This window comes from Lycium barbarum, chromosome 4 (genome assembly GCF_019175385.1).
Source record: "Lycium barbarum isolate Lr01 chromosome 4, ASM1917538v2, whole genome shotgun sequence".
Classification (NCBI taxonomy): Eukaryota; Viridiplantae; Streptophyta; class Magnoliopsida; order Solanales; family Solanaceae; genus Lycium; species Lycium barbarum.
Genome location: NC_083340.1, coordinates 134,568,025 through 134,593,376, shown reverse-complemented (window position 1 = coordinate 134,593,376; position 25,352 = coordinate 134,568,025). Strand labels below are relative to the sequence as shown.

Below are 25,352 nucleotides of genomic sequence, written 5' to 3'. Positions count from 1 at the left end.
TTAAAGAAATAAAAGAAAAAAAGACAAGTTGATAGTGTAAGGATAAAATAGAAATTTTAAAAAATTAATTAGAATAAGGGGGGAGAATGTCTATTGTTCATAGTTGAGGGGGCAGTTTGATTTTAAAGTAAAATTGGGGGGTGAAAATGATTTTCACTCATTCTTTTAATAAGTAGTGAATATCTATAACCTAAGTATCTCATTAATTTGATTAGCCTCGTTTGTCGTCTGATGCGACCAACACTTAACAGTTCTGATTTTCGATAAGCTCTTATTACTTTAAGCTCAAAGTCTCGTCAAATCTCCAATCCACTCAATTATGATATCATTATATTTAGTAAATATTTTGCGAATAATATACTCACTAACAAGACACTAGGAATAGGGCGAAACAATAGAAATAGTAAGAAAACCAACAAAGGATTATTTACTTTTTCCTTACCATATTACTCCTTCCATTCCAATTAAATGTCTTAATTTGATTGACCACAAATTTAAGAAATAAAAAAAGACTGTTAAATTTTATGATCGTAAATTAAAAATGTGTATAATGTACTAAAATAATATCACGTAATTTACACTGTGATATAGGATTTTTGAATTATTAATATTAAATTAATAAGTATGGAAAGAAATACTCTTTTTACTAACAAACCAAAGAAGAAAATAAGACAATTAAATTAAAAATTTAAAACGAAGGGAGTATATATATCAAGCATTTATACACTCCTACGCTGTAAATTAAAAATTTAAAACGAAGGGAGTATATATATCAAGCATTTATACACTCCTACGCTGTAAATTAAAAATTTAAAACGAAGGGAGTATATATATCAAGCATTTATATACTCCTATGCTGGTGGTGGATTTATAACTTCTCTACTACGAATATACGTTCTAGCACTACAGGCACAAGGGGAATAGTATTCTTCGTATCTGAATCATTCTTAAAAAATCATCACTCTCTTGTAAAAGTTTCCACTAATAAAAATAGTAGTTTCAACATATACTTGCATTTAGCAACAACAAAACACATACAAAAGTTTCACTAATAAAAAAAACATATACACATACATTTAGCAACAACAGTTCCACTAATTAAAAAAAAAAAAAAGAAGCAGATTCAACATATACATATACATATACTTGAATGTAGCAACACAAAACACACACTATGTACTTGCGACCTTTTCACAACCTTCATATATTATACACCACACAATTCCACTAGCCAAAGCTTCAAAAAGGGGCCAAATGATCAACCATTTCAATGTGGACTTTTCTTTTCTACTCCACTTGTTCACTCCCCTAATAACCAGTTTGAGACTAGAAAACATCATACATTTGCAAAAGTTTCAATAAAAATAGTAGTTTCAACATACACTTGCATTTAGCAACAACTAGAAAATATTACAAGAAGATTCAACATATACATATACTTGCATTTAGTAACAACAAAATACACACACTACGTACTTATGACCTTTTTCACAACTACTATATACTATTACACCACACAGTTCCACTAACCAACCTTCAAAAAAGGTGCCAAAAACGCCCTAAACCATTTCATTGAGATGGACTTTTCTTTTACATATACTTGCATTTTAGCAAAAACAAAATACATACACAACAGTTCCACTAATAAAAAAGGTAGATTCAACATATATACATATGCTTGCATATATCAACAACAAAATACACACTTGCATTTAGCAACAACAAAATACACACACATGTACTTATGACTTTTTCATAACTACTACATATTATACACCACACAAAATTCCCCAACCAACCTTCAAAAAGGTGCCAAAAACGCCTACTTCAACCATTTCATTGTGGACTTCCCTTTTCTACTCCACTTTTCCACTCCCCTGATAACCAGTTTGAGATTGGTTCCCACCAGCAACAAAATCTGTAGCAGTTTTCCCTATTCCAACTATAGCTTCACCAATTCCTTGCAGCACACCACCTCCACCTCCCTGCTCCTGCACTTGCTTGCTCTCCTCTGGTTCTTGCTTTTCTACGCTAATGACTCCGCCTCCGCTTCTTCCCTGGCACACAAATTTAACAGACAAATTCAGGTTAATGCATATAAATACATCAAAATAGAGTGTAATCATAATGCTTAGAGGGTTGGAACAGAATTGAGAAAGGCTTGGAAGCAAACATCTTAAAGAGATATTTGTGCATGTATGGTTATAGAATGAAACAAAATCATGTTGCATGCTGCAAATAGATAAAACCGCTTCCACTAAAACTGCCATTTATAAAAGCACTAGAAAGCACCATTTATCAAAACACTAGGTGAAGCTTTGGTGCACATAGTTACTCATTGGTGCCGGTGCGAGGTAAGAGGTACCGCAGAACCTAAAATTAGTTAGTCGGGGATGGGGTGCATAAAAGCTGACCGGACAACACAATCATTAAAAAAAAAAAAAACCAATTATTAAGATATAGGAACTACTTATGTACCCAAGTGTATCAAATACTTATTCAAGAACACTTTGGTGAGAGAAACCTTCTCCAGATTATTTGGTCCTTTGCTTGCGAACATTCAGTATGATATCGTCCCACATAGAGTTAAAACTAGAATGATCACTGCAGTATACTTTGGTATGCTGTAAGCAGAGATGTAGTAGTTATGTTTACCTCGGGATTACCTTCTAATTGCCTCTCTGCTTCTGCTTTCCTTCTGCCTGCATAATCAGCTGCACTTTCTTCAGCTGAAACTACATAATCTTTAGCAGCCGTCAATTTGTCGCCTGCATATCCCGCCGAGCTCTTTCCAGCATCAGCAACCGTATCCTTCGCCGCGACTGCCTTCTCCCCGGCATACCCTGCTGCACTAGAAAGAGCACCAGCCGTGGCTTTCGTGGCCCCTGCTGCTGCTTTCGCCGTATAATGTGCAGCTCCTAAAGCTCCCACTTCCGCCATATCCTTCGCAGTTTTAGCTGCTTCCCCTGCATACCCTGCCGCGTTTTTCCCTGTTTCAATCGTGGCGTCTTTTGCTTCGACGCCTTTCTGCCCAACATAGCCTACTGCATTCCTGCTCTTCTCAGCAGCAGTTTGTCCTGCACTTGAGAGGGTGTCTTTAGTTGCACCATAAGCTTGCTGGCCTTTTTCGAGAGCAGTGTCCTTTGCAACTCTAGCCTTGTCCGCAGCATACTCGGCTCCAATTTGAGCGCCAGAAGTGACAGTATATTTGGCTTGTGCACCTGCACTTAAAAGGGTATATCTCTACAATTTTTTTCTCTTTTTCAACCTTTTCTCCCCTCAAAAGAAGCATTTTGTTATACATATTAATCAATTTTTCACTCCAAAAAGTACGAAGTTTTGAGGTTTCCAAGTTCGAGAAACTTGTTCTAGAGCTTGTTTGGATGGGCTTATGCCAAACAGCTTATAAGCTAAAAAAATAAGTTGGGATAGTCTAACTTATTTTTTTTGGCTTATAAATTGTTTTCAGCTTATAAGTTGCTTTAGATAAGTTAAGTCAAATGGGCCCAATTATTTTTTTGAGCTTATTTTAAGCACAAAATGACTTTAAGCTGACCAGTCAAACACTCAAAAAAACTGAAAACAGCTTATAAGCAACTTATAAGCCAATCCAAACGGGCTCCTAGCCACTTTTTCAAGTAAAAATTCCCCTCAAGTAAAAAAGACAAAAAACTTCTACTACGAAGTAACATTTTTGACCACTTGTTTTAAGTGAAAATAACTTTTTTTCCAGTTTGGCTCGGATACTGTAGCATGAGGCAATTATAAAGCACTAGTCGAATTATTATATTAAATTTCCAATTGCTTCTTCAATATATTCTTAGCTAGCTCTTAAGACATTAATTTAGGTATAACTTTAGAGCATTCACATTCAAACTCGCATGCAGATTGAATTGTCAGTAATAGACAAGCAGCTCAATTTGTGACATTAGACCCCAGCTAAGTTCAACTTCAAAATACTACTATTTTGAATATCACCACATTAAATTCATGTCCAACCACCTACTTAGTATGTTCCAGTATAGCAAAGCCTGAAAGCCAGGTACAAAGTTTAGACTTAATTAATCAAACTTCAAGTCTCAGTCCTATGAATTGATTGTACTGTATCAAACTTCAAGTCTCAGTCCTATGAATTGATTGTACTGTTGACTGAAGTCAAAATTTAATATTCATTGAAAAAATTAGTATTTTTTTTTCACACACAGACATGTATATTCCGTGATGAAAATACTACTGACCTTTCTCAAGGGCAGTGTCCTTGGCAGCTACAGCCTTATCAGCAACATACTGAGATCCACTTCTAACACCATCACTGACAGTATCTTTGGCTTGTGCACCTGCACTCGAAAGAGTATCTTTAGGGCTCACGTACATTTTTTTTTCCAACCCTTTTTGAATAGGTCTAGATTGTAGTCTAGATGCGTATTTCAACTTCGAAAGTATTCTAACACGACAATTTCAAGTGTTAATAATAGAATTCTAAAGATATTTTTATACATTTAATAATTTCGTACCATACATACACCATTTGAACACAAGTATCCGGACTTTTAACTCCGCCGTCTTTGTAATAAAAAAGTTCACTCGAACTTAAAAGTTTGAGTTTTTCAAACTTGAAAAACTAGTTCTAACACTTCTTTCAACTTAACTTCAAATACTATTATTCAAATATCACCAAATTCATGATCCACTTTTTCAAAGTAAAAAGAAAAAATTGTCCCTCACAAATCTTCTAACATCTTTTCTAAGTTGAATACTCTTTTTTTCAACTTAAACTTCAATTTTTTTTTTCTTTCCAAAATCACCAAAATCATGTCCAGACGCCTACTTAGTATATATGTTAAAGCATAGGAAAGAAAAATAAAAAAACTTGACTTGATTTAAACTTGATGGAATCACACTAAATTGATGGAATCAAAGAACTCTTAGCTGTTAATTAATTGTACTTTTGAAATTGTGAATTGAAAATTTAATATTCATCGAAAAATTTAGCAATTTTTCACATTTATCTATATTCTAGGATAAAAATACTACTGAGCATAAGCCTCCTGACCTTTGTGAAGGGCAGTATCCTTGGCAGCTCCAGCCTTATCAGCAACATAATCTTTGGCTTGTGCACCTTTTGCTGTTGCATAACAGCCTGCAGCACCAAGACCATGACTAGCCGATTCTTTCGCATCGTGCAATGCAGACCCCCCTAATTCCTTGGCCTTATCGTAGCGTCCTTCAGCAACTCCCAAGGTTTCTTTTGATTTCTGTTGGGCAGTTTTTCTCAGCTGTGCAGTTTCCTCTGAAGATGGAGCTTTTTTCTGCTCTTCACCAGTTTCTTGAGGATGAATTCCGCCATGAACTCTTCCTTCTATACCTTCTTGCTTCTGCATTTGGCTGTTTTTGTTCATCTCTGGACCTTTTTGTTCTTGGCCATGTGATCCAAATTTTACACCTCCTAGCCCCTCTCCACTAATTCCTGGAGAAATCAAAATTTAGGAGCTGTTTAACCAGGAGAATTACTTACTTTTTCCCGAAATATTTTCACTTTATTTCAAAATCGGTGTTTGGTTACTAAAAATTTCAATCAAAATAAAATTTGAAAAATTAACTCCAAATAACATGCTTTTTCACTCCCCTTATTAGCAAAAACTATAGCCTAACACATACAACTCCATCTTCAACTCGAACTTCAAAATTCCCACTACTTCACACTTCATAAATTAAAGTGAAAAATATTTGAAATCTATGACCAAATGCCTACTTAATCTTCTTCGTTTTAAGGTTGCAATTTCTTTGAGCGTATTGAGTACCAAGAGTAGTAAAGAGTAGAAGCACAGATACTGGTTTAATCAGTAGCTTTTGCTCAAAAAAGCAAGTATGTTATATTTATGTTAAAAAACATTATCAAGTATGTTAGCAAAACAGTAGTACCATTATAATATATTTGTGTTCAAAATTTTTTTTTATCAAATATATAGGAGATACTAAATTTAAAACTAGTCCGTCATTTTGACGAACTCATAAAATTTAAAATTCTAACTCCACCTCTAATTACAGAGCATAACATTTGAGCTAATTTTTTCAAGATACTCACTTTTGCTCAAACAATATACTTATGTTAAAAAGTCATAAACTATATACACATTATATTTAATCACTGAATTTAACTCAGTTATTATTAGTACTGAGTCATCATTCTAAAATTCATAACTCATAAATCCTGACTCTGCCTCTGGTTACAAAACATAACAGCTATCCACTTTTACCTTGATCTGTGTCCCTATCTTTCTCATTTTGCTCAGTTTGCTGCATTTCCCCAACACTAGAAAACTCAAGCCCACCAACTTTAGCTGCAGGTTGAGAATGTATCTGGTAATGAGATTTCCCTTTTTGGCCAAATCCATCTTGGCCTTGTTCCTTATGTTCATGAGGACCAATAGCAACACTTATGATAGGAATTTCTCTTCTTGCTTTCTCTGAAGCCATTGTATGTTCTTGACCAATAGCAACACTTGTCAGGAATTTCTCTTCTTGCTTTCTCTGAAGCCGTTGTCACTTTACTAAATAATGCTCTAGTTCAGTTCTGTTTGTCTTTTTTTCTTTTTGTGTATTGGAAATTCAAGTGAGACAAAGGATTGAAGGAAATTAATGACAATGTACTTACTATATTATGTTATGTATATATAGAAAAAAGGGAAGTGCATAGCAAGTTAGCAACCGAATATGGTTAGATGGTAGTAGTATTTTTATGACACGTGGTGAGTGATGAGTTATTTGTTTATGACGTGGTGAGAAGAGGAATATAGCCAAAGTGGATGAGTCAGCTAGTGAATGCTAACGTGTCTTTATGTCCTGTCAGTGTTACAGTTCACTGAATATTTGCCAATGTGGCATGAAACAAGCTTGGACAAAGCAGTATACGGTTATACAGTTAATTTTTTTTTTTTAATTTTTCGGTTTTCGTCTGACTGGTGAAAAAAAAGTTTGGGGTATAACGTGGATCAGCTCACGATATATCCCTTTTGATATATAAATTTTTGGTCATTCCCTTTTAGTTTATACCGTGTATTTTTATACCCTTTAGGCTCCGGACTCTAATACTAAAAGTGGAAATTAAAAAGTGAATAGGCTAATTATATGATTCGTTTAACCGAATATCACTTAATCGAACAAATAGTTTTCTTAATAATCATTTATCCAAAACACAAAAGGCACATTCCTGAACATACAAGTTACAAGATTGACCGTCTGAGACCTACATTTGCATAATCAATATCAAAATTCTGAAAGTTGAAGACCCAAAACTTAAAATGAAAAAAAAAAAAAAAAAAAAAAAAAAAAAACTGCTCTGCAATAAAGAAGACACTAGTACTCTGAAAATGTCGAGCAAAACGTTATCAAATTGGTATATCCCAAACGTTCGGTACATGGTCGGATATCCCATGGGATTAGCTATCTCACCATATGAGATAACTAATCCCACTATTTTAATATAAAAATTATCTCGAGATTAGCTAATATCCCAAAACAAATAGGGATCAATCTAATCCAAAATTTATCATGAAATTACTAATCCTTAACCTTTATATAAGTGTCAACAAAGCTGGCCAACACAGAATCCATGGCCAGAGAAGATAAGAATTGGGTGGTTACATTAAAACAATTGATGCACGTAAATTATGCGTTGCACCTATTAACTACGGAGGTAGTGTTAGGGTCCTTTTCTTGAAGAAAAACTTCTCGTACAACGCCATAGTATCCACAATGTAGTCATTAAAAAGTTTTGTTTAGTTGGAATTATTTTTCTCAATAGTTTTTTATGCTTTTATATTAGTTTTTCATATGCAGATCAATTTATTACACCATATTAAATTATTATATCGCTTTTAGTGTTTTTTTTTTCTTTTTTCGGTTCTTGATTATCATCAGTTCACGATTTGCAATTGTTAGCTTCTCGTATTATTTCAATCCCAACCGGTAGAAGAAAAAGAAGTTTACGGGCATTTACGTTAAGCTAATGAATATTGGAGAACATATGTTTTGGATATAAACTTATACGTTACTTAAACTGTAACTCCTAAGGTTAAATTACTTAATTTGGAACAAATACCGACAGCAGAGATATTTTCTACATATAGACAGTACCAAATATAACCTAAGGAGTTCAAAACACTGAAAAAGAAGCATGCTTTCTGAACAGGAGATCTCATACAAGTACAGAGACCTGTTAACCCTGCAAGTTAGAATTAGTTTCAGAAGTACACACTAACCACTCTAAGGAGATCAAACACCGGAAAGAGTTTCTTAATTACGGAATGCATACTTTAATTAGGAAGATTGAAATGCCAATACAAAACAGAGATTTTTACCTTATACAATAATAAAGAAAATTCTAATCTTTATTTTACAATTTTTAACTTGTATAATCAGTGTGCACATATTATATACTAATTACACACCGAGTATACATCAACGATGGCTACAATCTATAACAGCTACACAGATGAAATTTTTTTCCGCTGGCTCACTAAAAATGTTAAAGATCATTTGTAAAGAACTTCGAGTACTTTTGTTTTCTTTGTATGATATTGATCTGAGGCAGACTGGGGAGAGAAGGACTAGCTTATTGACCCTATTATGAGGTGCTTCAACTTGCCACCATGTATTATATTAACTAGTTATGTTACAGGAGCGGTCTATGTTCACTTAGTCATCACCTTTTCTTTAAGAGAAATAATTAGCGTATCATAACAACACCAGGATCTTCCTCTTACTATATTGGTTTTATGTACAAAGCCATCTATTGATTGGCAAAAACAACATTACAATTTTATAGCAGCAATGCATCATATCTAGAGAAACTCCCACTCAGATTCAGAATGATCATTAGCTGATGACAACTTCTTTGAGTTCAAGTTCGCGGCGTGAACCTCCATCACCTTGTCATCTTCAGCCTCTATGTTAGGCTGTTGATCTCCATGTAATGCTCCAAGCTGCTCATACTCTTTCCTCATCGACTTCTTTTTCGTGGAAAACACTTGGCGGAGCTTCTTCTGAGAAAATAACTGGAACTGTCAACAACATCTAAGGCGCACATTTTCAACGAAACAACCCCTCCCCCCACAACCAAACCAACAATAAACATATACTCCATTTGTTCCATTTTATGTGTCTTAATTTGACTAGGCATGGAATTTAAGAAAGTAGGAAAAACTTTTAAATCTTGTGATCTTAAACAAAAGACTGTGTATAATGTACTAAAAAGTCCCTTTGAACCTTGTGTTCTTAAACATGACATGTGGGAATGGAATTACAGAGTTACTCCCTCAGTCCAATTTATGTGATGGAGTTCGGATTTCGAGAGTGAAACGAGTTGTTTGTTTGCGGTAGTTTTTTCATATGCCTTTTAAATATTTTAAATTATTAGTTATTGTGACGTATAATACTTTTTACCTAGTATGCAAATTTTATTTCAAAAAATTTAAAGATTTTATGTTCAAACACACAATCAAAATTAAGAAGGTTGAATCTCGAAAAATGAAAAGTGTCACATAAATTGAGACGGAGGGAGTACTAAAGATATAAAGCGGCATTCTTTCTTAAACAAACTAAACAGGAAAGTAAGACATAACTTGAAGTAGAGGGAGTAGATAAAAAGCAAGAAATATCAAATACAACACGAGAGGAAAGAGGAGAAGGAGAAGGAGGGGACCTTGTACGACTTCCGTTTGACTAAGCTCTGTGGACCATGAAGCCTATCCATTTCTACCATGACACATGCTTCGTCCGATTTTGATACATCATAACGCTCAACAATTTCCACATCGGACTCGATCAAGTCATAATTCTTGGGTGTAGCAGAACAAGATCTATCTGATCCTTCTATAAAAGATGACAGCAAACACAAAGAAAGAATTGAGAAAATGACTAACAAAAGATGCAATTTTAAGGAATCGGAACGGAAATATCTGAAAAGCAGGAGCACGTTGCATAAGTGTTCCTTCGATACGTTTGTTCGGAAGCTGGTACTAGGTAGAAAGAAAAGAGCGAACATAAGGACCCTTTTGCCTTGGGGTAGGATGATGCAAATATTATTGTCTCCTTGAAAAGCCATGGACTTTTAAATTTTAATGCAGGTATTCTGATTTCATAGCAAGTGAATATATACTCCATCCGTCCAATTTATATGAAGGTGTTGACTAGGCACGGAGTTTTAAAATGAAAGAAACACTTTTGAAACTTGTGCCCTAAAATAAGTCATAGATATTTGTGTGACTACAAATCATCTAAGTAAGGGTAAAAAAATGGGAACACTTAAAGTTAATTATTACTAAAAATAGAAAGGTGTCATTCTTTTTGGCACTCACTAAAAAGGAAACAGTCTCCCACAGATTGGGATGGAGAGAGTAATTTATATTCCTGATAATTATGTAGCACATAATAACTCCATATCAGTGGGATACCCTATTGACGTGATTCCTGATCGATGATTTAAGTCCTTCAACTATGCTAGTTTAGTTCAGTTTAACAGTTTATCCAATAGAATTGTTGACTCAATCACATAGTCCGCTACATGATTTTACATAATACTGTCACTCACTCGGTCAGAACTATTACACCAGTTTATGAATCAGCCACTGATATGAAAAGCTATTCTCCTAGATAATATCAGAGTAGTGAATCATGCATCACTGGTACACAGCAAAATCGAAGCAAAAAAGAGAAGGCAAGAAATCCTTTTTACTGGTGACTTATAAATACCTTTGCAGGACTCATTTATCTCCTCCTTAGCAACATTATCGTCGTGAGTATTGCTGCTAATTTGTGATGCAATCTCACTAGCCAACTCCTTGTCCGTGCACCTATCTGCTGCCACATCAAGAGTTAACATAAAAGAAAAGGAGAGAAAAAAAATCAAAAAGAAATAGAATATTGCACTCAAGGGTGTGGCCTAGTGGTCAATAAAGTAGATTGAGAACCATGAGGTCTCAATCCTAGCAGAGACAGAAACACACTAGGTGATTTCTGCTCATCTGCCTTAGCCTTGATGGACAGAGTTACCTGGTACCTGTTACTAGTGGAGGTGGCACGTATCACGTGGAATTAGTCGAGGTGTGCGAAGCTGGCTCGGACACCACGGTTATTAAAAAAAAAATAGAATACTGCTAGACATGTATACCATGAGAGTCTGATAGCAAGTCACCAGCAGAAGAAGTGTTGCTGACATCTGCTTGGTTCTGTCCACCACAGTCAACTGATAAGCTCGTGTCCGAAGCTGCAGCATTAATGGATATACCAGCAGCAGGCATCTTTGTACTTATAATATGGTCGGAAACCTCCTTTCCTGCTTCTACAGAGTCAGGTTCTTTAACTGAGGCCAAGGGCGAAATGGTCATGTGGTCAGATGCCACTTCAAAACCTCCCCTGACCTTAGAATGTGAGGACCATTTAATTGCATCCCTCGATATGAGAGGGAGAGCGGCCGACTTCTTAGATGGAGAATGAGTATCCCTGACGATCTCTTTGATCCCAACACTTTGACGTCTATAAACTCCTCCACTTTTGCTTTTCCCTAACACATAATAAGATACACTATTAGCAGCTCTGCGTGGATTGAGTGATGGAAATGGGATAAGGCATTGCAACACACCTAAACTATGGTGAAATTGTCAACTGCTGCACACCTTAACTATGTGACCCCCTGAACTTAACTTTTCGTATTATTTACCCCCTTCATTAATTACCTGGTAAAAGAATATGTTAAAACTCAGTATGTGCAAACACACGCTTATTCAAAACTAAAAAAAGGGGTCTTCAAAGAAGGACTTTGTTTTGGAAATGTGCAAGAAGTACATTTGAGGCAGAGTTTAAGGCAAACTTAACAACATTAATGCTACTTGGAGGGGAAAAATAGTTGAGGATCTGATCTACAATCTGAAAGAGTCATGGTGCAAAGTGTATTTTATTTGGGATGCAAGAATGAATAAGCGCGTGTTCGCACATGCTGTGTTTTAACTTTTTTTTTTTTAATGACGTAATTAATGAACGGGGTAAATAATACGAAAAAAATAAGCTCATGGAGTTATAGGACCCCAACATAGTTTAGGTGTGTAATTGGCAATTTCATCATAGTTTAGATGTGTTTTTATGCCTTATCCCTATGGAATAGTGGCCAAATTTTTGGGCCTAAAAGATGAGGGATAATCACTATCCTTACCCTTGATCACTTGAGTATCATCAATTAATTCCTTACTAATTCCCCTAGGGTGTCCTTTAAGGTTTGCTTTCAGCTTCTTTTTGATTTCAGTGTGAGCATAAGGGTTAATAGACAAGTCAGCAGCTGCGACTTTCACAGGATCTATGTTAAATTGAGGATGCAAATCTAGCATCGCGTCTGAATAAAACCTCTTGACACTTGCACCAACAGTCTGCACCTGATTCTCAACATATCTAACTGTATCCTGTGATATACCATGGGACCCATTATGGTGGAGAATACTTAATTGGCCAAATTGGTGCAAGGTGAATAACAGGTAGCACACGTTAAAGTTATGAACATTTTTAAAGATGCAATTTTTATCCAAATGATAAATAAACAATTACAGCCGACGGTCTATCAGAAACAACCTCTCTACAACACACAAGGTAGGGGTAAGGTCTGCGTACACCTCACCCTCCCCAAACCCACATGTGGGATCACACTGGGTATGTTGTTGTTGTTGTTGATTGATAAACAATCATGAATGTCATATGCACTCCGTTTGGAACATTACATGATAAGCAGTCTATCCTTCCAATGTAACTACCTACTCACGAGTTCAGAGTGTGCCAAACATATATTTCATGTGAATGGAAAAATGAAATAAATGTTCTTTTCTATTAAAACTTAACAGTCTCCTAATAAAAGTCAAGACAGCAACAACAGTACTACAACACTGTCTCAATTCCAAGCTAGTTGAGGTCAGCTATATGAATCCTCACTAGCAGATAACATAGGAAGTAAATGCTTGCAATGCAGAACTAGAAGTACAAAGCTATCACCAAACTGCGAAAATTAGAATATAGTTTTTGCCAATTCTAGCATTTTTGCTAACCGTGGGGAGAAGTTGAAGTATCAAATATGTCCAAACAACTACAAATTTCTAATAAAATAAGGGAGTAACGGCAATGAATGAGGAGCAAGTTTGTAGTCTTTCTGTAGCCTTTCCTCCTACTAAAACCGTGTCTTTTGTCTTGTAACAAGAAGACGCACATTTATCAGGTATCATAGATAAAAATAAGCTCCATGGGTCAATAGAGCAACATCTGCAATTTATGGTCAGTGTTCAATATCCTTTAATTTTCCTTTTGGGTTAAATTGAATATGATCAAAAGTTCAATTTATTCAAACATTCCTAGTGCTCTAGGGGTCAAAGTATTGTCTCATACTATTTAACTCGCTTCGTCCCTTTTATCAAATTCCATTAGCAAGGTCATAAACGAGCTTCTCTCAGCAAGGCTAGGAAAATTGAACATATGTCGTCCCTAGTTAAATAGGAATAAATAAAGTTAATTCAGAGAGGGCATAAAGTTTACCTGGTACATAGCCTCTTCCATCTCCAAACACATAGCTTCAAATTTCTGGTATATATTTCCGACCCATGATATACCTTTCATATCCATCGCATAACACTTTGACAACTTTCCAAGATTCAATGAAGTTAGTGCTGCAAAATGATATAGCTTTCAACTCCAGAATTCAACAAGATGCAGCACCACTAGAACTTGAACGTACTGCATAAATTACAAAAGTATGTTGAGCTGGATTATTCACCAACTTCAATCAATACAAGAAATGCACGTCACCCACTCTATAAATAACCCTGCTGATGTAAAATCAATGCTCCAACATAAACAAGATACAAATCAACATCATTCTCCACAATAAAATTCACATTGTGCACTCATAGAACAAACTTTTAGTATTAGCAAAATTAGTTCAATATCTAAGCCAATGGCGGAGTCAGGATTTTCACTAAGGGGGTTCAAAATATGAAGAAGTAAACACAAGAAGAAGCCAAGGGGCTTCAACATCTACCATATATACATAAAAATAATTTTAACTTTGTATATACAATATAAATTTCCGCCGAAGGGGCTTCATCGGCCTGGCTACGCCCCTAATCTGAGCTTGCTCACATAGCCGGTCCCAAGCCCAAATAAAGGAGGAGGGTCACGGTAGGTTAATAACCAGCATAAAACTAACCAATTTATAATGAATCCTCACGCTATAGAATGTTGAGCTTAAATAAAGCGACATGAACAATGAGGATCCATATCGCCAACCTCAACTTGCTTGGGTAGAGTAATTCTTTTTCTAGCAAAAATATATAACTTATTAACTTGATTTATAACACTGTAGTAGAAATTCTTATAAACAAAACTTGAAACTAAATCAGAATGCTTTTGTTAGCATATAAATAGCACAAGCTCATCAATTCGTAACATTGTTTTATTTCTGTGGCTGATGGAGACATGGAAATTGGTAAGCATTCTTATAGTAGTATGATCCGAATTTTTTTTTTAAAAGCTAGTAGGATATTCCGAACTACTACTATCTTCATCGTCATTGAACCGATCAAGCAAAAAATCTACCATGAACGAAGAGAAGTCATTTTGATAGGCTCACCAGATAAGATCTCCCCGGGTTCCAACAATCAAAAACTTCCAACCATTATTTCACAAATTCATTAGAAAAACAGATTTTTTAGACAATTGCATAGACAAGGAAGGAACTTTTTTATATGAGATGATGATGGCAGCAAAGTGCATCCAAGGGGTTCCTTAATTGAGTGTCTTTTAATGACTTCGCCGTACAAAATCCTTAAAAGACTTGTATAGGTATACTTTCTTGTAACATCTGTTTCATGTATTTAGATGAACTTTTTAGCCTACACATAGACAGAATGGAATATCTCTATAGCTATCAAGATTCCAAAGCCATTTTGGTCAGCCAAAGTCAACAAAAGGCTTCCTTATTACCCAAACATACACCTCATACCAAATTTCCAACAAAAGAATTCCAAACCCATGAAATAATTCATCAAAAAAAAAAAAAAAAAAAGGACAGAAAGCAAGCTAATTTACCTAAAACCCTATAACTTCACATACAGAAGATACCTCTAGGCTCTAACCATCCTTTCAAAAATATAAACACATAAAATAAAACCCACCACCAAAACTCAGTATATACAAATTCTTCATAGAAACAAATAAATATCATAAGCAACATGATCAAGAAGCACACCCCACAAAAGAAAACAACAAGTATTTAGGAAAAACATTAATATTTCACCTCACAAATTCTTCCTAAAGAAACAGGCAAAAAGGTTAAAAACCAATTACATACATATATATATAGCTCAATCAGACTATTACCACCTATCTATAACAAGTTCTTTTTTTCTTTTTTTTTTAAACAAAAAAGGAGCTAATTGACTTCTAGAGTTGAAGCAGAGAAACTTACAGTTTATAAATAAGAATACTTAGAAGCAAAAATTACGAGTCCTAAATTACAAGTTTTACAAGAGTTATTGTGAACACAAAGTAGAGCACAAGTGGGACAAAGGGAGAAAGAAAAGGAGAGTTTTGGAAAATGAAAAACGTAAAGAGAGAGTTCACCTGGGTTTTTGTGTACGTGGGTTTCCGACACGTGTCCAAAAAAACCTGCATTATTCATTATTTCGTCACCAATTGTGTGTTACTCTCTCCCTCTCCCTCCATATTTACTTATCTTAATTGATTTAACACATCTCGTAAAAAATAGAATGATAATTCATAAATATATATGAAATGGTAAATTACATCTTGAGTTTTTAAACTAAAAAAGTGAAAATAAACATCTATATTTAATGTATATAAACGGCTTCTTGCAGAAATGCAAGGTAAAACTGCCTACAATAGACTCTTGTGGTCCGGCCCTTCCCTGGATCCCGCGCATAGCGGGAGCTTAGTGCACTGAGCTGCCTTTTTTTTTTTTTTTTTTTTTTTTTTTTTTTTTTATAAGAAGTAGAAATGGACGGAGGGAATATTTGCAAGAAATGGAACTCAAATGATACCGTATAAAATACTCTTTGACCCAATTTACATAACATAGTTTGAATTTCGAAAGTTAAACAAAAATATTTTTTACGGTAATTTAGTTTTATGTTCTTTAAATATTTTAAAAAATTGTTAATTCTTGTTATTTATAGTACTTTTATGTCTTTCTAAAATATATATTATTTTTAAAAAAATTAAAAAATTATATATCCAAATACACCGTAAAAATAAAGAAGCTTGATTTTTGAAACTTCAACCATATCGTATAAATTAGGATAGTGGCCTCCGTTTTTTCTATTTTAATAATGAAGAGTACATTGCTTAGAAGAAAGATTGAGAAACAAGATAAAGAAAAGCTTGATCCATGCTTGCCTTATCCAATTCCTTTTCATCCAATTTCTAAAATGATCGATTTTTTTAATTATAAGTTAAATGACAGCTATTTCATTGTTTTGTGACGTAAGCAGAAAAGTTCACTTGGAACATATCTGAATCATCGGGAGGGTTGGTCAAACTTATAAGTATTTTTCTTTTTAGCTTATGTAACTATTTGGTAAACGTTTAAGGTACTTACATAAATTAAAATCAGTTAAAAGGTCACAAATTGGTTATTGTTATAAATACACCGAATATGAATGTCCATTTAATTACATAATTTCCTAGATAAACTTGCAATTAAGCAGAAAGCTTGCAAGTAGCTCATGCAGGCAGATTGCAAGCAGCTTCTTGAAAATCCTTGTAGCAACTTCCTTAGGCTTGCAATCAAGCAGGCAACTTGCGAGTAAATCAAGCAGGCCGCTTATCAGCAGCTTTTGAAAAGCCTCACAACAGCTTTCTGAAAAGCCTCGCAACTGCTTTTTTTCTTCTATAAATAGAAAGTCAATTCAGTTCATTTGTACATTTATTGAAAGAGCAATAAAATATATCTCTCTCTCCCCCTAATTTCTTTGGCTATATCTCGTATTGTCGTATACTTTTAATATTATTTCATAACACGTTATCAGTACGAGACTCTGTCATTTTAAGTTTAATTTTTAGTTTTGCAATTATTGGAGTTATACGAGTATACCACTCGTTCATGCTTTACTGGAAATCAGTAAGAACTTCTCTTTGTTTTGCTTTCGTTTGTCGGTGATAAAGAAATCATTATCATGAATATGCTCCGATTAACATACTCTTGCAGAGGTATGGTTACAATTCTTTGTTAGGTTTGTATCTTTAAGAGCTATATTATGTGGCAAATTTTATGCAGTGTTTTGGCTTGTTTAATTGACACCTCACATTATGGTAAGTCATGCCTTGATCTCACGTAGATAATAAAAGTGGAAAGGAAATTTCTAACATATCTCCTGTATACATGTAATTCAGACAAAGTATTGAGTATACTTGGAAAATGTTCATTACATATGCTAAACGATTTCGCCAGGCTCTCCGGACAAATGCTTTTCATTCGTTTTGACAATACAAGTATGACTTTCTTTTTCTTAAATAATTGCGAATCTTCTAAATTTGAATTTGCTGTCCTGGATCTATCGGGTAAAAGTTCGTCTTGGATGCTTGATGGTGAAATTTATCTTAATATGATGGGTCTGATAGACACAATGAAAGATAAAAATTAGGCATCAAATCAAGACTGTGCCAAAGCCATGATATTCCTCTGCCCATTGATGAGGGCTTGAAATTCAAATATCTCACTGTTAAAGATCCTCTTATGCTGTTATGGTCATTCTTCCATAAGCACGTTTTGATTGGATCTAAAGGTATCTAATCAGTTCTGGACAGCGGCGGATTCAGGATTTTTACTCAGGGTGTTCGGAAAAATAATTGAACCTAAATATACACTGTAATATATGTTCAGGGTGTTCAAAAGTTAATATATGTACATAAACACATAAAATTTATCCTAAATATATACTGTAATTTTTTTGTCCAGGGTGTTCGGGTGAACTGGTTCTGGACCATTTATGCCTCAAAGTTGTTCCTAAAGAACAATGTTGTTAAGAGGGATTATGATATTAATTTCATATCCCTTAGTGGCTAAATGAGAATTTGCAAGAAATATATGGTCACTAGAAGTGACAATATTTCCCATGCCTTGTTGTGGCTAATATGTCAATAATTACCTGGAGTGGTAATATTTACGTACATAGGCTTGTTGTGATTACAACTGATGATATGTTAGAGGAAAATTCTGTACATCATATGTATGCCTCGATTTGCTCCTGAAGTAACAATATCCTAAAAAGAGGTTCTAAGCTGATATGCTTAAGATGCGTTCAGATGATTATGTTTCAATCCTAAAGAATGAAAACTTGTGATAAATACATATTCATTCCTTGAAGTGAATGTGACAGTATTTAATAAATCTGAAACTTACTCCCAAAGTAGTAAGACTCTGAATTCTACTCTCGAAGCAATAGAACTCTTGAAATATACTCCTGAAGAAGTAGATATCTGAAATTGAAGTCTCTCAAAGAGGTTATATATGATAGCACCATTTATCCTAGATCGTAATTGTTACGATCAGAAAATAAATTGTAGTAAACCTGAAGTTTACTAGTGAGAAAAATGGTTATCATATTGAGACTACAAATGATTGAAAGATTAAATATCTTCAAGTTACTACGGATACGAAATACGTATGTGATACGTTACCCCAGCATGATGGGATCACATGTCACAATAAACCAAAAGTTTATGACACAAAATCTCATGCAATGGTAAATTTTACAGATAATTTTAAGTAAATTTTACTAGTACAGATAATTTTATCAGTTGACATGACCGTTTTAGCCATCCTGATATAAATATTATGTGATAATTGAGTATTCAAAATATATTGAAAAACTAGAAGATTCTTCAAGAATTTGTTTTTGTTGCTTGTTCTCATGATAAGTTGATTACACCAGCTAATGTTGGGATTGAATCCCCTAAGTTCTGAAAAATACAAAAGGTGAATATGGGCCCATTCACCTACAATGTGATGTCTTAAATAGATGCATCTATGAGACGGTGACATATACATTTATTGTCAACTGACAGTTTGACATTTACGAAGTTGCTTGCTCAAAATAATTGAGTTGGAAGCACAATTTTCAAAATATGTAATCAAGACAATTCATCTTGATAATGCGGGTTTATATCTAAGCTGGTTTGGCATTGGATGCCTCCATAGTATAGCTAAATTATTGCTTATGAGAAAAGAGCTTCAGATGTTGGTCTGAGATATGATATATTGCATATAATGGCACTTGTATGCTTCGGACCAATAAATTATGATAAATTCTCCCCTCATAATTAGTTCAGAGTCAGGAACTAGATATTTCCATCATATAAATTTTGATGTGCGGTATATGATTAATGGATATACCATGATGCACACAAATGGATTTCCCAAAGAAAATAGGGATATGTGTTAGTTTTCCTAACATAAGGGGGAGAGAATATGCAACTAAAAAATATGTTGTGAATTATCATCAGTATGATCCTCAGATAATTCAAGTCAAATGCTGGAAGCATTTGCTAACTTAACTATTTCATATTTCATCTGCAAAATGCTCCTAATAACCCTTTATTAGGAGCATTCATGGAGCATCGTAGACCAATCGGTTCCAAATGTAATAACCCTTTAAAAGGGTAAGGAGCAAATGATTTAAAGGATCATAATAAGGAGGCAATGTGCTACTGAAGAGCCTATGACATAACACTTCATGAAATCTTATGGAGGTTCAGGTACCTGAAAATAATGAAGTGATGAGATCTCAGTAATGATATCTCGTCGACGATATGTTTGATACAATATGGCACACAATATTGTATAAGATTATGAGGATATGAGTTCTTGGTAGAGGCTACGCGTCCACCAAACAAAGTATATAGAGATACCTGGTTGCTACTAGTTCTCTCAGACAGTGCAGTAAGAGAATAACACAAGATTATTTTATGTGGAAAACTCCTTGCTCAAGGGATTAAAAACCATGACCTACCCCAGTAGGATTTCAACACCACTAACCGAGCAACTTCAGGTTATAACTCTATCGTAAGCTAGGAACTAACTCCCTTAACCCCTCACCCTTACAATAACGCTTATGCATCCTAGGAACTAACCTCGTAGTCCCTCCACACTTGCAATACTCCGATTGCAAGCACCTCCACTTAACTAACTCTAGCCAAGGACCACTAATACATCTAGACTAGCTCTAGCCTAGTACTATTCAAAGGCTTGCGAAAACACACTTCCAGCAAGCTGACTTCGAGACTTTAAATACCTACAAATAGTTTCGTTTAAAGAAAAGAGTAGGTTTACAATTTAAGCACAAAGGAATAAAGACTCAACAACCTATGGACCTAAAGCATCTTTAGTTCTGGATCTGGTCCTTCGGCTTGTTGAGGCTTTGTTCTTGGGAAACACCTTGAGAGGTGGAGACTTGCACTTAGGATGGAGCAATTTGATTTGGGCAAAAATGCTTCTTTATTGGAGCATAGTGTTGTATATGTAGAGGGAAGGGGGCGAAAAGGTGACAACCCATACTAGTCCTCTACTGTTGTATTACTGCTGCACAGTTGCACTGCTACAATGTCGGAAGCTTTACAGCTGTAGAGTTGACTTTTCAATGCTCTAGGGACCTGGTCTCTCATCTGGAGGAACCTGGTCATCTGTTCTTGAACAGACTAAAACAACTCTGCTGCTCTGCTGCTACACTGCTGCAATGTTAGTCTCTTTACAGTTATACAGTTGACTAAGTAATAGATGGGACCTGATCTCATCTGGTCCCTCTAAATTTGTATCTGGTCCTTCATATATGAACATATCCTGCTGAGAACCTGATCTCATCTGGTCCCTCTAAAAACATATTTGGTCCTTCATATATGAACATATCCTGCAGCTTGTGTACTAAGACTGGTTGCATCTGTTTCTTCAAGGAGCATCTCAATAGAGAAGTACATGAGATATATGGTTCCTTAGGGTTTGTCAAATCATCAAAACATAAGGTATCATAACTCATCAAATTCCCTCTTTTTGATGATGACAAAGAAACATACTTTGTATTCCCCCTAAGGACTAAATTTCTCACTTGTTCCCCCTGAAGCTCAGACCGCTTTCTCACTTGTTCCCCCTGAAGCTCGGACCGCAAGGCGCATAGTTGTTTTCTGGTTCCTTAAGTAAGGTTTGTCAAATCATTAAAACATAATATAGCATAACGTATCAATTTACCCTTTTTTTATGATAACCAACATATACTTGATATTCTCCCTAACAACCAGATCCCACTTGTTCCCCCTGCGGATCAGACCTTCACTTGCCCAGCTTACAAACCTCTTCCCTTTTTCACCTTTCCCCCTTTCTACATGTCTCTCCCACATATATCAATTTGTTCCTTGAGACTGTGAGATGTAAGGACCGGGTTCCTTTGTGCCTTTTGGAGATTCTGCTGCATCTTCTTCATTTCTCTGCTTGACCTGAATCTTGGTAGGACTTGAGTGAGAGGAAATCATCCACTCTTTCAGTTTTATGCTTTGAGCAGTCACTATTAAAAGAAAATATTTTTTTTACTGCCTCTTCTCCCTCCAGCCTTCTTCCCTTTTCGGGGACCAGGTCGCTCAACGCTGGGTTTCTTCTTAATCTTTGGACCTGCCACAGAGCTAGCCTCAGGGCTCTTCATAAGAACATAAGGGCCATTACAAATGATGCCCACAGCTTTAGATCCTCAGCCATGATAGAGTTATGCCTTCTTTCCTTCCACCATCCATAATATTCTTCTATTGGATCTTGGTGGTCTTGTGAGAGATTCTCTTTTCTCTCGGTTTGATGAACTAGCCATGATGAAGATCTTTTCTAAGTGTTAACCTTTTAGAAAGAACCTGGCTCTGATACCAATTGTTAGAGGCTACACGTCCACCAACCAAAGTATATAGAGAGCCCTGGTTGCTACCAGTTCTCTCAAACAGCGTAGTAAGAGAATAACACCAGATTTTTTTTACATGAAAAACTCGTTGCTCAAGGGATTAAAAACCACGACCTACCCCAGTAGGATTTCAACTTCACTAACCGAGCAACTTCAAGTTACAACTCTATCGTAAGCTAGGAACTAACTCCATAATCCCTCACCCTTACAATAGCGCTTATGCAACCTAGGAACTAACCCGTAGTCCGTCCACACTTGCAATACTACGATTGCAAGCACCTCCACTTGACTAACTCTAGCCAAGGACCACTAATACACCTAGACTAACTCTAGCCTAGTGTACCACTTAAAGGCTTGCAGAAACACACTTCCAGCAAGCTGACTTCGAGACTTTTAAATACCTACAAACAACTTCCTTTAAAGAAAAGAGTAGGTTTACAATTTAAGCACAAAAGAATAAAAACTCAACAACCTATGAACCTAAAGCATCTTTAGTTCTGGATCTGGTCCTTCGTCTTGTTGTGGCTTTGTTCTTTGGAAACACCTTAAGAGGTGGAGACTTGCACTTAGGATGGAGCAATTTGATTTGGGCAAAAATGCTTCTTTATTTGAGCATGGTGTTGCATATGTAAAGGGAAGGGGGTGAGAAGGTGACAACCCATACTAGTCCTCTGTTGCACTGCTGTACAACTACAGTGTCAGCTTTACAGCTGTAAAGTTGACTTTTCAACGTTCCAGGGACCTGGTCTCTCATCTAGAGGAACCTGGTCATCTGTTCTTGAACGGGCTGCAACAACTCTGTTGCTTTACTGCTACACTGCTGCAATGTTAGTCTCTTTATAGTTGTACAGTTAACCAAGCAATAGTTGGGGACCTGATCTCATCTGGTCCTTCTGAATCTGTATCTTGTCCTTCATATATGAACATATCCTGCTGGGAACCTGATCTCATCTAGTCCCTCTGAAAAACATATTTGGTCCTTCATATATGAATATATCCTGCAGCTTGTGTAGTGAGACTGATAGCATCTGTTTCTTCAAAGAGTATGTCAACATAGCAGCACATGAGATATGTGGTTCCTTAGGGTTTGTCAAATCATCAAAACATAAGGTATCTGTTACACCTCGGAAAAGTCCCCGTACATGTACAAAGAATAGACCAACGAAGGGTATGAGTGTGTGGTGTTTTACTAAGTAAGGGGTGATGATTCATGAATTTTTGGAAATAAGAAAGTGGTAGAATTTTATCCAGCCCAGTGGTCGTAAAGTGATTTACGGCCCGTAAAGTGATTTATGGACCGTAAATCACCATCGTCCTCCAGCCTTCCAAAATCTCAACTTTCTGTTAAGTGTGGAAATCGTTAAATACGACTTGGTATACGGCCCGTAAACTGGTTTACGGACCGTAAACCTCGATCGTAAACTACCATGATCACTAGCCAACCTTTCTGTTTTGGACATGCTTAAATACGACAACACTATACGGTCCGTAAACTGTGGTTTACGACCACTGTTCACCCCGACAATTGTTCATTAAAAATCAGATTTTGAGTTATTAAAAAGGGACCCAAGCCTCATTTTATTTCATTACTCATCCATACCATTCAAGAACACTCTAGAACTCTCTCAACACTTTATCCCTAGAAATTCGGGTGAATCAAAGGAAAACTAAGATCATCAACACCAAATCCAAGCAACAAAGTGTATGAAACCTAGTTGGAGGTCATCTTCTTCAAGAAATTCCAAAAGAGGTGAAGAAGGGTTTTAGTGCTAGAGGAGTATCCCCATTCAAAGCTTGTTCAACCATCATCTAAGGTAAGTTTCATGACTTTATCATGTTGTTTAAAGCATTAGAAGACTAAGACACTTGAATTGTGGTAAGACATAGAAAATGGACCATTACTGAATGAATAGTGTCACTATGGAATGATAGTTGAATAGAATCAGGAAAGTTGATATGTTATGATTACAAATACGTTATAAATGACGGATGGGCCATGGAATAGGTGTGAAGTAAGCAAAATTACGATGATAAGCGAAAAACCATTAAATATGGAGAAATTGGAGGAAGGTGGTGGATTTTGCTTAAGGTATATGAATGATGATTGTTGCTTGCAATATTATGAGTGTTGTTGTAAATGTTTAGGAGTTGGAATAGAACGGGGAAAAAGGTAGTAGAAACAAAGGAAATGCCGCTTAATTTTCTTTAGAGATAACGATGCGTTTTTATAGTCGGTTAACTAATGTTAATACGATTCTCTCGTGAAGGTAACGTCGTGACTTCGAAGGAAGACAAGTGAGCGATAACGTATCTAAACGACAAAGGTATGTGAGGCTAGTCCTTTCTTTCCAATGGCATGAATCCTATGGTATAAGTTCTTTCCTCTTCATGAGTTCATGTATCCCGAGAAGCTAAAAGCCTATACTCCTATATATCTATATAAGATAAGAGATATGATATGATGATGCCATATTGACAATGATGTCCTGGATTGCTTACACTCACCTTATGTACTAATTCCTTCAAGGTGAGACAGAATTTCAATAATTGCTGCATAATGAAATCGGGGGATCACGACCTTACATCACCCCGATAGAGTATGTATGATCTTGAGCCTTATGCATGTGTTATGTTAAGATAAGCATATTTTGATAATCATATTATTATAATTATTTTATAATGAGCATGTCATGATTGCATCACACCGCGCCTAGTTGGCCGGGCAGTCACAGCTACAGCGGGCAGCTATACGGATACACCACGACCTTCGGGCGTGGGCATACACCACTAGTGGGTGGCATGAGATGGTACCTCGGACGCGGGAGGCCTGGACGCGGGCTTATATTGTTGATTATCACACCGTTCCAGTAAGGACGGGCAGCTTGCATGTCATGCATACATGATTTGATGATGAGTATGAGTAAGACAGCCTGTATCACTTCTTTCATGATTATCATTCAGAATCAGATGTTCATATGGATGCTCTCATTATATTATTGTTGTCCTTCTTCATTGTTTATGCCTCTCATACTCGGTACAATATTCGTACTGACGTCCTTTTCTTTGGACGTTGTGTTCATGCCCACAGGTAGACAGGGAGGCGAGCTTGATCCAGATTCTTAGGAGCTGTCAGTGGACTGAAAGCACTCCATTGTTTGGAGGTGCTTATGATTATTCCTTTGGTATATATACATTTTGGGCACGACGGAGTCTTGTTCCGTCTATATGTACAACATGCCAGTAGAGGCTCGTAGATGCGCAGTGTGGGTAGTATGGTCTCACATTTTTTCATGTATATGTGTACTTATTATTTTGATATATTAAAGATCCATATGTATGTAAAAGTATTTATGTTTCCCTATAAACTATGACTTT

At 35.8% G+C, this 25,352-nt stretch overlaps 2 protein-coding genes across 8 annotated transcripts; both read right to left on the bottom strand.

The window, feature by feature from the left end:
- Positions 1–1,636: 1,636 nt before the first annotated feature.
- Positions 1,637–6,650, bottom strand: LOC132636588 (seed biotin-containing protein SBP65-like). 2 transcript variants are annotated; one of them, XM_060353526.1, is made up of 5 exons: positions 6,258–6,647; positions 5,054–5,467; positions 4,239–4,337; positions 2,656–3,221; positions 1,637–2,057 (listed from the first exon to the last, which is right to left on the bottom strand). In XM_060353526.1, the coding sequence occupies exons 1-5, from the start codon at positions 6,475–6,477 to the stop codon at positions 1,857–1,859; spliced, it is 1,500 nt and encodes a 499-aa protein (XP_060209509.1). In that variant the 5' UTR covers positions 6,478–6,647; the 3' UTR covers positions 1,637–1,856. The 2 variants fall into 2 exon arrangements, with proteins under 2 accessions (XP_060209509.1, XP_060209510.1); XM_060353527.1 differs by having other exon boundaries at positions 1,881–2,057; positions 2,667–3,221; positions 6,258–6,650.
- Positions 6,651–8,688: 2,038 nt separating this feature from the next.
- On the bottom strand, positions 8,689–15,670 carry LOC132636587 (uncharacterized). 6 transcript variants are annotated; one of them, XM_060353522.1, is made up of 7 exons: positions 15,652–15,670; positions 13,567–13,764; positions 12,209–12,452; positions 11,171–11,563; positions 10,753–10,860; positions 9,704–9,873; positions 8,689–9,044 (listed from the first exon to the last, which is right to left on the bottom strand). In XM_060353522.1, the coding sequence occupies exons 2-7, from the start codon at positions 13,651–13,653 to the stop codon at positions 8,844–8,846; spliced, it is 1,203 nt and encodes a 400-aa protein (XP_060209505.1). In that variant the 5' UTR covers positions 13,654–13,764; positions 15,652–15,670; the 3' UTR covers positions 8,689–8,843. The 6 variants fall into 6 exon arrangements, with proteins under 6 accessions (XP_060209505.1, XP_060209502.1, XP_060209507.1 ...); XM_060353519.1 differs by lacking the exon at positions 15,652–15,670 and adding an exon at positions 15,497–15,639; XM_060353524.1 differs by lacking the exon at positions 15,652–15,670 and adding an exon at positions 15,497–15,639 and having other exon boundaries at positions 10,753–10,857.
- Between the last annotated feature and the right edge of the window lie 9,682 nt (positions 15,671–25,352).